General features: G+C 42.8%; 1 protein-coding gene across 4 annotated transcripts; it reads left to right on the plus strand.

Annotated features, from left to right (window-relative positions):
• The first annotated feature begins 750 nt into the window (after positions 1-750).
• Positions 751-16,464, plus strand: LOC136766877 (sodium/hydrogen exchanger 9B2). 4 transcript variants are annotated; one of them, XM_066720737.1, is made up of 15 exons: positions 751-979; positions 2,151-2,234; positions 2,584-2,715; positions 2,835-2,926; positions 5,310-5,505; positions 5,865-6,035; positions 7,439-7,581; positions 8,921-9,048; positions 9,485-9,660; positions 10,412-10,518; positions 11,115-11,264; positions 11,749-11,857; positions 12,276-12,412; positions 13,282-13,480; positions 14,425-16,464. In XM_066720737.1, exons 3-15 carry the CDS (start codon positions 2,640-2,642, stop codon positions 14,481-14,483), a joined length of 1,743 nt encoding a protein of 580 aa, XP_066576834.1. In that variant the 5' UTR covers positions 751-979; positions 2,151-2,234; positions 2,584-2,639; the 3' UTR covers positions 14,484-16,464. The 4 variants fall into 4 exon arrangements, with proteins under 4 accessions (XP_066576834.1, XP_066576833.1, XP_066576835.1 ...); XM_066720736.1 differs by lacking the exon at positions 751-979 and adding an exon at positions 1,585-1,664; XM_066720738.1 differs by lacking the exon at positions 751-979 and adding an exon at positions 1,585-1,664 and having other exon boundaries at positions 2,599-2,715.
• Positions 16,465-17,307: the final 843 nt, after the last annotated feature.

Genomic DNA, 17,307 nt, shown 5'->3' on the forward strand with positions numbered 1-17,307 from the left:
ATGTTCCTCCACCTATTTATTCAGGGTTTTCTTTAATTTGACACCTGTCTGTATATATATATATATATATATATAGATAGATAGATAGATAGATAGATAGATTCTTGTCCTTTAATATAAGGAAAAGTGTATTTCTTTGTTCCATTTTGTTTCGTTACAATAAATCTGTCCTGCCCCCCACCACCTCATAGTAAAAGCTTACTCTATTCTATTTCCCCAACAAACCTTAATATACATTTACAATCAAATACAGGCCTTTGTATTACAGAAGCCTCTGTTTTAGAAATATTCCTTCTATCCATTATGAAGAGACTACAGCTGTGTGTGTGAGCCTGTCTAATGATGTTTATACACCCGGCAATTACTGCCTAAATTACCTGCCATCAATAATGGTTATTCATTAATTGTCAACCATTTTTTCGAGACTACACCTGTCAGCCTTTTATTAGTGATTATATAGTTATTGCTGCCACCGAATTCATGGCAATTTAACTGTGAAATGAAGTGGCTTTTCAGATTATTTCCATTAGGCCTTGAGTGATTTAATGGCATATAGTATGTACACTCAAAATATAAGTAGCCTTCATGATTTTTACTGGTGTATCACAGTCTTTGCTGCACAAGGTTTTTCTGTGGCACCAATGTGAAGTATAAACCCACTAAGCTAGAAAATTACCTGAATAAATAAATAAATAAAGATAAAGTCAATTGTAAACTTTATTTATAGGATGCAATAAATAGAAGTGTGAGCATGATTAATAATGGAAGTTCCTCTGAGGAAAATATTTCATGCAAGTTTTTTTTTTTTTAGGATATTATTAAAGAACGGGTGAATAGTCAGGAGACCTTCGGTTCATATCTCATCTGAAGCTCTGACTCAGTGATACAGGCCATTCACTTCGCCTTGTGATTTAGCTCAGACTAACTAGCTGCTCACCCACCGGAGTGAACCCCACTTTGGCATCTGAAGCTCTCAAGGGTAAATCAATTCTTTCCATTTCTGAATGTGTCCTTCTGAACTGTGCATTTATTTATAACATGTTTAATTAATTGTATATACCATACAGTTGTTTTATTATTATTGAATTGTTCATTCTAACATTGAACTCTGCACAGCTTAATGAGATTGCAATTCAGTTGCCTTTTCTTTTTCCCCTATGTGTGAAACACAATAACCTGTTTATAGTATAGAAGTGGTGGGAAGAGTGTGCAACAGGTATAACACTGTATTTTGTTTTATAGCCTGTTCATATTTTCGTATGCTAATGAAAGGTTTTGTTTTTTAGGGCTGATTGGTCGCAACAACAGTATACATGTTAATCTATACAGAATAAGATATAATCAAAAAAGGACATACGAGCCATACCTGAATAAAGACAATACTAAAGGACTGTTTTCGATTTTCATTCGTATAGTTTCTTAAAATAAATTGCATTGTAAAGACAGCTGTTTACAAAAGCTAAAAATAAATCGGCTTTTAACTCTATGGACACATTGATAGCTACAAGAACTGCCTCCTTGAAGGCGCCGTGTCAACTCCGTGTTGTTCATTGTCGGCCAACGCTAACCCTGTATTTCCCATGTGTGAAGCCGCTATCCGGGTTTATTACGGCCGCTCTTCACAGATAGTCATGTTTCTGGACTTGTGCTTCAGCTGACGATGAGTGAGTGTGTTAGCATGGCTGTATTAATACCAACAGCATGAGACAATGTATAAATGCCGTGTTAAATTAACCGCTTAGTCCCGATGTGTTGCCAATAATTAGTACGAGATGCTTGATTTACAATATCAATGTTAACGCCCTCTAACCCCGCATTGAAGTGAATTAAAAACGTGACCCCACTGTTTCCGTGAACATTTTATTAATGTAAATGTGTTTCGACAGACGACTTCACTCCAGGTCATATAATGTTGCTGCTAATGACAATGTAGTGTTTGTTATTATTGATCTATTTATTGGGTTGCCTAGTAATTCTTTAATTGTAACTTAAAGCAATTGTCGAAATCACGTTTCAATCGTGTGCAACTACATGAAAAACAGGGGAACTTGCTAGGATGCTTACGAAGTGATCTCCTCATAGTAACACCGAGCAAAAACTGCGGTTGTTTCATTTAATGTATTAATTTCTTTACCTTCTCCCTTTATTAGGTGGATCAATTGTCAAAACAAACCAGGTGAACAATTTGCAACCTGGTTCAGCCCCTGACACCCAAACACAGCGCCAGGATTGATGTAAGTTAAGCTGCTTTTAACGATCAGCACCAGGAAACACTAATAATACCGCTGGCTCTTGCAGGCAGCAGAAGTACCAGCAATCAGGAAAACACTGTCACCAAAAGCTGTTGAACCGCAGATATATATGCATGCATGCACCAGCCATATTCAGACGAACCCCCACAAAACAAATGGTGGAGAATGAATGTGCAGCAGCCGCTCAGTGTTACCCAGGCTGCTCATTTTAATGTGTCAGGGCTCTTGATGTGGGAGAGACAGTGATGCTGTCAACGGGTTTGACGTCTGTTGGAGGGCAGGTGTATTGTTATAGCATTACCGTGTGGTCTGCTGGTGATCTTTAACACAGCCGGCCATCATACAGATGACGGAGCAGCACCTGCACACAAGCTCTGTGATCCAGACATGATGCGCGCAGAGCTGCGCGACTGCGTGCGTGTCCGTGACGTCACGCAGCAGCATCGCGGTTCCCGTCCCGCAGGTAATCCGTGCTAAACCCTGCTAATCAAGCGCCACTGCCGGCCAGGTCACGCCTGTATTAATAGTAATGCCGCCCAGTGTGCAGTGAGCGCAGCCCTGACTGCTGCGCTGTTTCTGCAGAGGCGATGGACAAGGTGGACGGGATGGACAGCGGGGACGCGGCGGGGACAGAGCCGGGGACACCAGCAGCGCCGGCCGGTGCGCACACGGAGGTACTTCTGCACTGCTATAGCCTGGTGTGCTTTGAGGGTTTGCCAGTTTTCTGGTGTTTTAATGATGTACGTTTCTGTGCAGGGGTTCCTGTGCAGACCTTTGCTCTGGAGGCTTCATTATGATTCTGTTTTATGCAGAGGGAGGTTTGATGCACAGGCGCAGTATTAAATATGCTGTTTTATCTCTCTTAACTTCATGGCGATCCTGTTTTTAATATTTGCAGTTTAAGCCCCCGACCTGTAATGTTTCGGATGCTTGTTAGATGACATTTTAACTTTGAAAGGAGAAATGCTATGAATAAGCACTATAACAGAATATACATTATATTATTATGGAAACAGTTACGACTAATATATTTGATCACTGTAACTCAAAAAGTTCTCAAAAAGTGTTAAACATATTATATGTATGTATAGGACTCGACACACATGCCCTACACTTGGCCACACAGTAGGAGCCCAGTCACTCAAACCCCTTTCATCTGGATTGCCTTCAGATTTAAACTGCCGGCTCGCCCCCTTACAAATGCACAGTGCCTGAGGAATAGAAAAGCAATGCACTGATTCAGACTGAAAGGCAGACAGTGACCAGGACAGTGGAGCAGGGCGAGCGTGCAGAGTGTGATTTACACTGTACATGAGGATACAGTGTAACAACACATTTGTTTTTATTCCTGGCAGAAGGGTGTCAGTGTTTATTATACATTTTCTGTTTGCACACGCTGCGATGTTCTTCTATATTTATTGTAAATATGCATTCCACTGCATGCTCATTCATTCGAGCTCCTTGTGTATTCGAGCTGTCCTCCGGGCTGTGTGCGGCGTCGCGCTCCTATTGTCTAACCTTATGCAAGTCCCTGATTGTTTTATCTGTCGGGTCAATTTCAGTTGCATAATTCAAATGGAATGAGTTTATTACGCTGCATGTTCTGTCTTTGGGTCTGCTGGTCGTTCATCAGTTACTCCACTTGACAATTACTGCTCTGACAAACCCAGCTTTGATTCAACTGTAAGGAAGTTCTAAAAATATATACAGAGAGAGATAGTGTTCCCTGTTCAGAAGCCCATTTAGCATTTAATGCTCAGAAGCTAATTTTGTGTTTAATCAGTGTCACCCTGATAAAGTCCCCCACCTCACTTCCTCATACTCGGCCTTAGAGGTTCTTTCCAGAAGCTTTATTTTTTCTCTACAGTGTTTAGTTTGCATGACTAATGCGGGTGGAAACGGCAAGAGATAACATTTACTTAACAATAGCACACTGCTGGATAACAAAACAAATATCAGGAACAAGCTGCTTTAAATACATCGCTTATGATTTGAATAAGAAGAACGATGAATGGAGCATCGCCACTCCAGGCAGCACAGTCTTTGGGATTGAGACGTGTGTTCAGTTTGTTTTCGGTTTTCTTTCTTTCTTGCTTGATTTGATGTTTTTTAACTTTCCAAATCCCTGCAATCGCAATTAATTTGATCAAATATCAAATGACAGTTGTGGCCCTGTGTCTTGCATGATTTGGTAAATCAAATATATGGACAAAGAACCTGATAGAAAAATAAATGTGTGCACTGTACAAAGCTGCCGTATCTGTGGATTATGTTTGGACTCTGAAAAGAAGGAAACTTGAATTTTTCATAACATCACTTATCTGCTCAGAGGAAACCATTCACTGCCAGACTGACAACTCAATTTCAGCTTCATCCACAAAAGTACTGGCATTACAGGAACTGTCAGTAAAGCCGGCTTTTCAAAACCGACCTGTACAGTGTGTGGCTTTGTTACCATATCAAGTGACATTGAAACACGTTCTTTTTTGTTTTTAAAATTATTATGTACACTTAAAAAATGAATAACTAAAACACTCGCTGTTGACAGGCTTCTGGAGCTGACCTGGACATGTAGCTTAATCCCACTTCAGAAGAAAACGATATTTTGAATGGAGAGCCAGCAAAATTATATTCGGACACGTCTGTTAGTCACTATGAGTGTAATCTCTTTCAGAGTGCTTTACACAACATAGAATTTGCTGAAAACTAATGTATTCAGAAGACTGCACTGAATTGTAAAATGGATTTTTCTGAAAAGGACGCTTTCCTCTGATTACATAAACCAGCTCAACGCAGTTCTCACAGAGTTGCACAGATCTTCTTTGCAAACATTGGGCGACAGCAGAACAGAGCAGAAACTTCGCTCAGATTTCACATGTTCAGTGCAATAACACAACACTGTGTTTGTGTAACATTAATTTTGTAAGTTTTCGGAATACAATGCGACATTTCGATATATTCCATACACTTCTGGTCTCTTTTGAACTAAGAATGAACGCTTCCTGGTTGACCTGAAAAAGACAGCCTTGTTTATGTGCATGTCCTCTCTGTGCGCAGGAACTCAAGGACGTGGCTGTGAGGAAGGCTGAGATTGCAGTGGGACGTTCGGAGAGTCCTGTAGTCACAGAAGAGACGACTTTCCTGAATGAAAGCGCAGCGGACGCGGTCCGGCAGCCCGCGGAGCCATCCAAGGGCTGCACGCGCTTCTGTGCTTGTCCTCCAGCAGGCCTCCTAGCGTCTTCGGTCACCAAAGGTGGGGGAAACGCGTTGATTCCTATGGAGTAGCAGTCACCAGTTTACACACTCGCTGTACTACCTCGAGTGGATTTTGAAAGTATGTTTGGGGTCAATCCAGTTCTCAACAAACTCTGAAAATATACCCCACTTAAATCAGTAGGTTATAGTTTAATTCCCAGTAGTGGTTAACAGTGTGAATACATTCCAAAACATCGGCACAGGACTCTGAATTGAGACAAATCGTTTTCCTTGAAACCACAGTGTTTTTCAGTGCAAAGGCTGGAGCTGTGATGTTTCTGTTTTTAAATTCTATATGTGCTTTTCGTTAAGGTAGTAAATCTTCAGTGTAAATTCAGTGTAAATCTGTTGTTTCAGTGACCATGGCGCTGCTGCTCTTTGGTGTGGTCTGGTCCATCACAGGCCCCCAGTGCCTCCCTGGGGGGAACCTCTTTGGTATCTTGGTGTTGCTGATTTGTGCCGTGGTCGGGGGAAAGCTGGTGGGGCTCATTAAAATACCAACTTTACCTCCCCTTCCTCCACTCCTTGGTAAGTTGCATCAGAAAAGCCTGACATTTTCTGATTTCAGTAACGGAGAACAGTCGGCCCATCATTAAGCTCCTCGCTGTGCGATACAGTTTTAGAGACATGTTCTTAAACCATAGACTACACTGCTTTTCCACTGGATTTTAGGATGAAGGTATTCTTTCCATTTTAAAGACAAAAGAGTCTGTTCTTTTTCAAGGCATTATAATCAACAGGTTCTTGGGGATGTTTGTAATAAATGTCATATTTGCTTCGTGGGTGACTGTGACAAATGTGTAAAAGGCTTTAGTGGGCCTTCTCATACAGCCCCGGTAGGTTTGGTTAAAACAAAGATGCTTGCTTTGGCTAGGCTGTTTGTTTGCTCAACGAGGCTTACTTTACTTACTTTAACTGTTAACATTGGTCTTGATGTTTAATTAGTATTTACATTTTGTAGGCTGCAGAAGATTTGATCTAGAAATATGTACACAGGTGGTTTGACATTTGCATCATCACGTTATTACTTACATTGTACGTTTTGTTTTTTTCTTCAATCTGATTGTCTTGGCTGAGATGCATATTTCACATTTCTAGCTTGATAGCAACCATCTGACCGTTGAATGTTGTGAGCAACCGTTCACACTTGTTTGTTTAATGGCCGAAGCAGCGAGATAGCGCTGTGTGTACATTGTGTGGCCACGCCATGCTGTTTTGACGCACTATTTTCACACAGCCCCCATTTGTACACAACGAAATCAATCTGCTAATCAGAAGAAATGAGGAAGTAAAAATGTTTAGACTACAATTTTTTGTTTTTTTTTCATTTTACATTAGTACTGTAAATACTGAACAAAGTGTGTGACTTTCCAACACAAATTAAGTTCTTGTGCGGCTGACGCAGTCTTGCAGTCAAGCTGGGGCATGTTGGAGAGGACTTTTGTACTGTCTGATTCTGTACAGCATTATGCTGTGCATCCCAGTTAATGGGGAAAAAAAGCAGCATAACATTTAATATATGAATCTGTTACCAGCTGTGTGTTTGAGAAGTTCTGTTTTCTAATCATAAATCACACAATCACTTCTCACTCAAGTGTCAGAGGCTTATGTGGTAATCCACGAGTAACTGCAGGCTTGTATTACAAACAAATTGGCTGCTTTCACCAAGTTTATCAGCTGTCTGTAACATAAAGCCTGTCTGAAACCTCGGATTCAGGTCTGAGTCTTTTATTATCGACTGTCACAAAAGGGAACCTCTCATTTTCCTGTCCACATCAGCTGAATGCTTACTGAAAACCTATTAGTTTACGTCTTCAAGGGTTATTGCTCCCCTGCCGGTTCCACGATGTAAATCCCTTAACAAGCAGCGTCTGGCCTTTGCGGTTTCTCACGCACGTGCCCCTGGAAACTGACGCTCCCTGTGTTTGCAGGAATGTTACTGGCTGGTTTTCTTCTCCGCAACATCCCGGTGATCACAGATGCCATCAGAATTGATTTCCACTGGTCTGCTTCCTTGAGGAATATCGCTCTGGCCATCATCCTGACAAGAGCCGGGCTGGGACTTGACCCCAAGGTACTGTAGGCCAGTATTACACACAACACCTGGGAGGCAGGACCACAAGGATAGGATCGGATCATGGATCATGCTGTGCTCAGACACTGAACCACGCTGTCATTTTCCCCGTCACCTAATGAGTCTGTGCCAGGTAGTAAAATCATTAGCAAGAATCCTGATGAGGCATTTCCTGCAATCATTCTAATTAAAATGTAATTATGGTTACACCCCAGGGGTCTGATTACTCATGACAACTTTAAGGTAAATAAATGCAAAGTCTTCCATTCAGGCAGCAGGAATGTACGCCACACATATAAAAAGGTGTGGTATCGAAAAGGAATCTTATGTGTGTAATATCCTCAATGCCCCTATCCACACAATGTGCGTGTGAAACGGACCAGCAAATGGATCTATAGAATTGATGGAATAGATGGCTATTTTGATAGTGTGTTCTCCACAGGCCAAAAATAATAATCTGTCCTCGCTCAGACCAAAACTAAAAAAAATAAGAGAGATTTAATTGGGCAATTCAGGCTGAACACAGATATTGAAACCAGAGATCACCAACTAAGCGTGAGTACAGTGCAGGCCGTGGGCTGGTGTGTGTACATGACACACCCTTGCCTGCCGTCGTGTCAGAGACCGATTCATTACGGTCCTCCGAGAACTGACCTGAAGAGAGTGTGACATCTGTGTTGTTTTCCAGACACCAGTCTCACGCGTAGCTGGTGTTTTAAACGGACACCGAGCCGAGGTTAGGGATCTAAGTGTGTGGCGCGGGAGAGATCCCTGTCCAACCCCCCTGTCCGTGTCTCCAGTGCGTTGTCTTTTCTGGTAATTACAAGGATGACATCAGTGTTTTCTTGCATGTCTAATTCGGTTGCACTGTTCTCACGTCTCTGGTAGCGTATGTCTACGTTTATGAAGTGTTACAATCGTTATAATTTCCTTGCGGCTAAGAAAGACAGTGTACTTTACTGGTAATCAGAAAGAGGTCAGAAACCTCAGAAACATGATCCCTGCATAGATTAGTCACTGAAGCATTAAGCTCTGATTGTGTATAAGCTTATCAGTCCCTGACAGGGCACTCTATTTTATTGAAACTGTAATGAGAGTACTGTTGTATATGCATAAGACATTTTTGACAGACACACAGAAACTCATTCGAAACACAGGTGTGTAGGTCCAGCACACAAGTACATTTCTTTGCAAGTTGGAGGAGAATGTTCTGAATTTGCAAAATGAAATATGAAGTTGGTGTTTGTGTTTAATTACATATAATCGTACCTGGTAGTAACAATAGTTGGGTTGTTTATCGCTGGCGTTTTTTGTATTTCTCGCTCTTGTTTTTTGTCAGGCTCTCCGGAAGCTGAAGGCAGTGTGTTTAAGACTGGCGATTGGACCTTGTACAGCAGAAGCATGTGCCATTGCCGTTCTCAGTCATTTTATGCTGAATTTGCCTTGGATTTGGGGCTTCATATTGGGGTAAGGGGAAAAAGTAATTAAAAACCTAGTGGCAATTGTAATTGAGTAGTTTGTAATTTGTTTAGGGCCGAGAGTTGCTCGTGTGATGTGGGTAGGGTTTGCACATTGCACGCCTATCACTTGTTCCACACAGACACCTCTCTCATTCAGGCCTTTCTCATGTTTCCAAGAGGTGGGAACAAGGCATCAGCATTTGCACTAAGCCAGGCTTCACAGATACAGTAGTCTTTTTGTCCCTGCATGTTTCTGGTTCAAAATCAGACTGGATAGGATCCTTGGATCACTTAGTTATTAATGGACACCAAATGAGCACGATGGGGCGAATGGCCTCCTCTCCATTGGACATTTATGTTCTTATGGTGTGCACACCTGTCTCTGTGTACGATGCGCCCCCAGGGAGCACGGCTGTAGAGTCTAAGAGCCCCTCTCTCTCCAGGTTTGTTTTAGCGGCGGTGTCCCCGGCCGTGGTGGTGCCCTCGATGCTTCTCCTGCAGAAGGAAGGGTACGGCGTGGAGCAGGGCGTCCCCACGCTGCTGATGGCCGCGGGCAGCTTCGACGACATCCTCGCCATCACCGGCTTCACCACATGTGTGGGCATGGCGTTTGCTACAGGTGTGGCATGACACAGGGTGTCCTGATCCGGGCCCGGTGCAGCGCGGCTGTGCAGAACAAACACCTATTTGGAACCTGAGTGGGAAATACTGACGGCAAACTGATTTCCCAGAGAGGGAGTTTAATGCTTCAAATGCAAATAATTAGTTTTTGTTGTTGTTTTCAACAGTTTGCATTTAAGTCAAGACGGATACTTTGCACTAGAAAGACTTGATAGCATCACAAGTGACATTTTGTGTGGTAAATCATAGACAACACTGGCCTTTAAATAATAAAAATAAGAAACGTACACAGCAGAAATTCGGGGGGTTAATTGTATGCCAGGAGCCTTGTCTCTCATAATGTACTGTGCCTCCATCTAGTGGTCTCTTAATGCTAATGAAATGAGCATTGCATTGGGCTACAGTTACCGTAGGCTAATTATGACATGATAATGTTGAATCTGAGACAATACACTCGGTTAGAGATAAGAGATAAGTGTTCTTGTATATATATATTTTTTTTTTGGGGTGGTACATTATAAAACGGATAGATGTTTCCTTTAACTCTACTTTCAGCCAGTGGTACATCACAATGTGTGGACAACGACAACAAATTTAACTGAATACAAGTACAGCACACTTTGATTTAGTTCTCCCTGAATTTAACCTGCGATTTGTTGCTTGAAGGAAGTGCAGTGAGATTGTCCTCCACGGTCTCTGTCAGAATCCGCTGACTGGTGTCCGGCTGACCCGCGGGTCTTTCTCTGCAGGGTCCACTCTGTACAACGTGTTCAGGGGCATCATGGAGGTGGCCGGCGGGACGATCGCTGGAGTGGCGTTGGGCTTCTTTCTCCGGTTTTTCCCCAGTAAGGAGCAGGTACGGCCCTAGTGAGTTGTTATGGACTTGGGGGTTATTACAACTGTGGTATAGTCATTGGACGGTCAATTTCATAGTCTCAGTGGCAGAACTATCTCATGGCGTGTACAGTTCACATTGCACGCCGTAATATCATCCTCATTTCATTTTGCACCAGTTAGGAGGACCCAGTTATTTTGTATTTCCTTGCTCTTGTTGTATTATGTTCCTGGAAATGTGTAAGTAAGGAACTGTGTAAAGGCCTCTACTAATACATAATCATATTTCCTAATCTCTCTTAAGGAAATAAATATTCCTATATCAGAGACAATTTAATGAACCTTTATTAATGAACAATATCTGCTACAGCATTACTTTCTTATTGTTTATTTCACTTCCCCTTAACTTCTTAACTGACCCAGCTTTTGAAGATCCCTTTATAATAATGCATTTAAAAAAAGACTGCAGATGAGAAGAACCAGCTTTGCAGCCCAGAACAGTGTCCACCCACGAGTCCACTCCACTGGAGAGATCCAAGCTGCGAAAGGAGATGTGCTCTGTGTGCTAAACAGATCAAACTGAGCTTCTGATTTATTATTTTGTTTTTCCCCTTTTAGGAAGATCTGGTCATGAGGCGCTCTTTCCTGCTGCTGGGCTTCTCCATCTTTGCTGTCTTTGGCAGTCACGTCGCTGGCTTCCCAGGCTCGGGGGGGCTGTGCACCCTCGTGTTGGCATTTCTAGCGGGAGTAGGTTGGGCGGATTCAAAGGTCAGTGGGGCCAACGGTTTAAACTGCAGGCTTATCTGTGCCGGTGCTGTGTGTGTTAGGTTGCACTTCCGTTTCTGTTGCTCTCAAGTCGATGTAGAAGTTGGTGCTGGCATCGCATCTCTCTGCAGAGCAGAGCGAGAAATAAACGTACATCACCGTCAAAACAAAACAAATAGCATGTATTAATCGTGCAACATAAGACATTTAGAAAAGCTGAACACCATGCGTGTAATCCAAGCAATACGTAAAACGGAAGGTCCTTTTATTGTACATTCCCACTGACAATGTGAAAACACTGTCTTAACAAAAAAGGAACACGACTACATTAGAATTACAGAATCATATTTTCTGTTTGTTTGTCTGTCTGCCTTGGGTGCTTAGTAGCTTTTTATGCAGTAAAATGAGTTAATCACGGGGGAACAAACATCTGTGGTGTCAAAATCGCCGTTGAATAACTACGGACGATCTTAACGGTGTGTCACAGGGCTCGGTGGCGAACGTCGTCGGACGGGCCTGGGACGTCTTCCAACCTCTTCTGTTCGGCCTGATTGGAGCAGAAATATCCGTCTCGTCCCTGAATCCAAGTACAGTGGGTAAGAGTTGTTTACCAGCTAACTATAACTGAATCCATCTTTAGGCAACACATTGCACAAGCACATGAGTGTAGATGATTTTAAACAATGGAAGCTAGTTTGTTTATTCGTGCTATAAACGGCCCTGTGACACCCGTGAGTCAAGCAGACTGCATTTGCTCAAAGCTGCCTCTGCTTGAATGGTTAGCACAGAACGAGGATTATTCTCAACACCGCACAGGATCAACAAAGCATTCCATTCCAAGCTTAGCTGAGGTTCATGACTTCAAATGTAGATTTCTACTAATGAGCCATAATGAGCTGCTCCGATTATTTACACATACTTACCAGCAGCCACTGTCAATGCAACTTCAGGAATTGGTCTGTCCCTGTGAGACCCCCCTGCTCTGCTCCCCTCATGCTCTGCCCGTGTCCGCAGGGCTGGGGGTGGCCGTGCTGTGCGCCGCCCTGGTGTTACGCGTGCTGGTGACCTTCCTCATGGTGATGTTCGCTGGGTTCAACTTCAAGGAGAAGCTGTTTGTTTCTCTGGCCTGGGTACCAAAAGCCACCGTTCAGGTAAATGTGCTTCACAGATGTGTTTGATCCTTCTCCAGTCACTTTGGCTTTTCTGTTATTTTTGCTGTATCCCCCTCCTTGCAGAACTTTGTGAATATCTGGGGTTGTGGACCAGCAGGATTGAGATGTGCAGCGGTGCAGTTTACAATTTGAATAATAACACAGATAGTTGTTGTCCCCCTTTTCATATTATACAAAGTATGCTGTTCAAATTGTTCACTGTAGAGGAAACGTACAGCCAGAAAAGATAGGGCTGTGTGGTTGGGATCCTTAAACAATGAACGAACATCTTTCTGACAATACCGGACGGTAGATGCATTTCTTCTCTTCAGGGAGTTTTGACCTGGTATAGATTTTTCTGGGTTGGTTTTACTATAGGCAATGAATACATTATATACTCCAATACTTACTGTATGCAAAAGTAATGCATCTGTCCCAAAGTATTGGCATTGGTACCAAATAATTCAAATAACCATATTGCTTTCAGACCCACTTGGTATTGTCTGTCGTGCAGCAGATCGTTAACTAATGAGGTTTTATGAGTCAGGAAGTTGTGAGTAGATGAGGAGTTTCTTAAATGGCTGTGGGGCACACGTTATCTCAGCCTGGTCACCCTGCGCGTCTGCAAGCTGACTCTTCATTAGCCTTGCCTTGAACCGGCATAGGCCAAGATCTCATAAGACCGCCACCACTATGGTAGGATCACATCACTAATCTGACAGAGAACTTGCATGTCTTTGCTAGCTTGAAGCTGTGATTAAACCCTGCCCACATCCCCCGGTCACATTAATGTACCAGAATCCTGGGGGAAATGACCTCCGTTGCTGTCCTGTGTACTGAGGGGGTTTCACTGTCTCGTTACTCTGCAGGCTGCGATTGGGTCAGTAGCACTGGACATGGCCAGAACTAAACAGGACCCTGAGCTGGAGAGGTATGGCATGGACGTCCTCACGGTGGCCTTTTTGGCCATCCTCATCACTGCCCCAATAGGAGCGCTGGTCATCGGCCTGGCGGGACCCAGGCTGCTGCAGAGGCCCAAGACAGAGCTCAGGGAGAACGGGGAAGCAGGTGAGACCGCCCGGCGACCTGCCCTGCGCGATGTGCTTTCCTTCCTCGGGTTTCGGGATTTGCATACATCTCTTGGCAGCCTTTGTTTGGCGCATTGTGCTCACTGTTTGACGACAACAGTGCAGCCTTTGTGCAGATGGAGATGGCAGTGCGTTAGCTAGGTGCGATGATGTCACTTCCCCTTTGACGTTGATGTACGAGTGAAATGAAGTTAACGCTTTCAAATAAGGGCTGCAGGTTTAAGTGTCTTCTGCCTGGCCTTGGTTTGAACCGTATTCTGTCTATTAAACGCTCTTGTCAAAGAAGAGCAACGAGACGGTGGCTGAAAAGTCCTAGGAAGAGACCTTTGTGATAGTGTGACCACAATGACCTGAGGTGAGATGGGTTAAACGGCAACAATGCGGAGGTATCTATGGCTCAATCAATCAAGAGTTGACACCTCTTCACTGCGCCTAGATGGTGACCCAAGATAAGGTCATCACTAGCAAAGGTAACCCACCTCTACAGCACAAGTCTTTCGTTTTGTCTTCTCTTATCGGTTCCCCTGTGAGTTCACAATGCCCAAAAGAGTTAAATGGCTGAAACACATTTGGACAGACAGGTTTTTATCAAGAACAGTATCAGTATCTCTGGAGTCGACTGAGAAATAGACAAGCTCTCAAGACATCCTTTTACCAGACAAACTTTGAGACTCCAGTGCAACATAATTCATAGGATACATGCAGGTATAAACAGGAGAGGGAAAAAAAAACTGTATTCACGATGGGATCGCAGGCTGTTATGGGACGATTAGTGAAGAAGACTTGGGTCCTAAAGCAGTGTAACAACGGTCCGATAGAGGCCACGGCACCGAGTCCTGTAGTCGAGAACACTCTCTCATACTCGAGAATACGACCGGAGTGTTCTGGTTCATGGATCCATTGTCCATACTCTTCAATTTGCAGGCATATCAAGAGGAGAGGGTCCAGCACAGCCGTCCAACTCGAACGAGAGTACGATCTGATGCCAGAGCAGTCACTGAAGAGCAGAGAAACTGGCCACTAAATACGGACACAGAGATTGAGAACACCTGAGGACTGGAGGAAGAGTGGCACAGCTTGTAGGCCCGTCAATAGGGAGTTACAGATTTATCCACATAGGCGTGTATTGTTTCTGTGGGTTGTTTTTATTTATTTTTTACCACTGGACTTTTTATGCTGCTTCCTTTATATCTTAGATACCTAAATCCAGTTTGTACAATTCAGATTCAATGTTTGTTTATTTGTTGTTTTTAAGTTTATTGCGATTTTGAGTATGTAGCTCCTCTGAGAACATGTGGAGATGTATTTCATTGAGATGGGTTTTGTGGGAGATGTACTGTACCACAGCAGGCCAGTGTGCAATCGTGTACTGTATTGCATTCAATAATTTCAGCTATACCATCAACGGTAGACCTGTGAACCACAGTTCCAACACATCTGCTCAAAGTGACAGTTTAACTTGTGCAACTTAATTCAGCTTTAGAAAAGGCAAAGGATGGCAGATGTTACAAGTTTGGTTTGTAAATCAAAATGCACAGAAACATGCTGTATGTTGAGCCTTTGATTCAGAAGGAATCGCTCCCCCCTTTACATACACATATGCTGATTGTTGCCCAGCAGTCGAAGGGGGCTTGGGTGAGTACAGCACGAGAAGATAGCACTCCAGAAACGGGATCAAAGCGTTACAGCTAGTCATCTCAGAAATCGAGCCGTCATTTCCCTGTACAGACAGGGCTTTTAACTTTGAGTCTTTTTCCCCAGGAGATGTCTAGGGGTTTCAGTGGATTATAGGTCTGAAAAGCACTTACATTGTGTCACTTATGTGTCGTTTCTATTTATCAGTTTCCAGAAACCAGAAAATAACTAAGATTAAGAAGAAAATAATTATTTATATGATAAACACAATGATTTCTACAAGGTACAACATTCAGAGCTGTCCCACAGAGCTTCAAAGTTTTGGAATTGGCGAGTGACGTGGGGAAGGGTAGGGTGGGGATTGTATTAGCTGTATTTCATTCCCCACCTGTTTTACTAATGGCCGTCGTTTGCCCGAACAGCTGTATCCAATTCACAAGCATGCTCATCTTTTTCAATTGGAGCCGTGTTCATGGGTGATCCGTGCGGTGACATCCCACAGCATGATGCATTACCTGTTAATGTGCGGTTACTATAATGAAAAGGATAAGAATTGCCTGGCAAATGAGGCAATTGACTACAAACATTCAGTATTAGATCACTTTTGACTGCATGGCAAGAAACGACACCATGGGCTTCAGGCCAGCACAGATGTTCACCGGTTGCTCCAGTCAGAAAGATTGATACAGCTAATGAATTATTTTTTCAGAAATGTATCCACAGAGAACAAAACTGAGAAAATATCAAAAGAAGCAGGTTGCTATACCTGTGGCATGACTTCTGTATTCTGTGGAGCGTGTTTGTACAGAGAGCGTGTGAGGTGGGATACACCAGCAGAGCAATCCCCATCCCTACCCTTCCTCGAGTCCTTTAAAACCCACATAGCTTTCACCCTGCAGTGAACTGTAAGCAAATGGACCATCTGTCAGGAGAGGACAGTAATCAGTTAAATGATCTTCCCTTACCAAATTAAGTATCACTTTTAATACTGCACATACTGTAAACAAATTGCCATTTGTAAAGAAAGTATGCTCATTTTGTTTTATAATTTGTAAGTGTGAACTACATAGTTTTTTCCCCATGCTAGTGAAAACTATAAACAAGCTAGTCACTGTACTTACACACTGGCTAAAATGTTCTAATCTATTAAAGATGTAATTTATCCAAAAGAGGTATTGACATGTAGGTGTGCAATATTGTACCACAATGTATAACCCTGTAAATAGTGGATACACATTTAGGATTGAAATCCTTGTTTTATACTGTACCACAAAAAATCTCTAGGCACATCTCAGAATATGGAATAAAATCTGAGGGTTTGTGCCAGTTTTTGAGTTGTCAAGAATAAGTGTTGATTTGTCGTCCTAATGCGTTTGCCCAGATCACAGAGCTCTATATTGAAACGCAGATCTATTTTGTTGGTTTAACTTATTATTGGAGGCTCTGATTATTTCATATACATTCACAGAGCTAAAGCAGCCATAAACTAAAATGTTATCTATTCAGCACCACTGGGCTTAAAGAGATTACACTAATTTCTGAGTGCCTATTTATTGGGTTTCCAATGCAGGATATTTTCAGAATGAATCCATAAACACGGCAAAATAAAAATAATCAAAAAAACCTAAATGGTGGTCTATAGTTTTTAATGTGTATTGTTCTGTACAAGATTGACCTTTTAATAACAAATAAAAAGGTGACAAAATTGGTTTATTTCTCATTGTGTAGTTCAGTAAAGACATCCTGAACACGTTTAGGAAGAAGTTTGGCTAGTATTTTTGGCTTATTACCACCAATTGATTGTGTAAAAAAACACAAAACCTTCTCACAATGCACAAGGTATTTGCATCACAAAAACGTAATTTACTTTAAAAAAGTAAATCAAAGACACAGACTTCTCCCAGCTCTGTGAGTTTAAGACGGCATCTGGAGCGGTGTTGTCGTGTTGGGTTACGATCGGTGTGAATCGCTGCCCAAGACAAACGCCAGTCTGGCTCTGTATTGAACTCAGACGTGGTGTGACCGCTCTACACTCGTACCCCAGCGGAGATCGGACCCACTCTGATCATCAAAGCTCGGCAGGATTTTCACCCTGAACACAACCCAGGGATAACGAAGGGCATCACCATGAGATCGGTTACACCTACACAGAGTACTTTGACAAGGCATCCT

This window comes from Amia ocellicauda, chromosome 13, assembly GCF_036373705.1.
Source record: "Amia ocellicauda isolate fAmiCal2 chromosome 13, fAmiCal2.hap1, whole genome shotgun sequence".
In the NCBI taxonomy this organism is placed as follows: domain Eukaryota; kingdom Metazoa; phylum Chordata; class Actinopteri; order Amiiformes; family Amiidae; genus Amia; species Amia ocellicauda.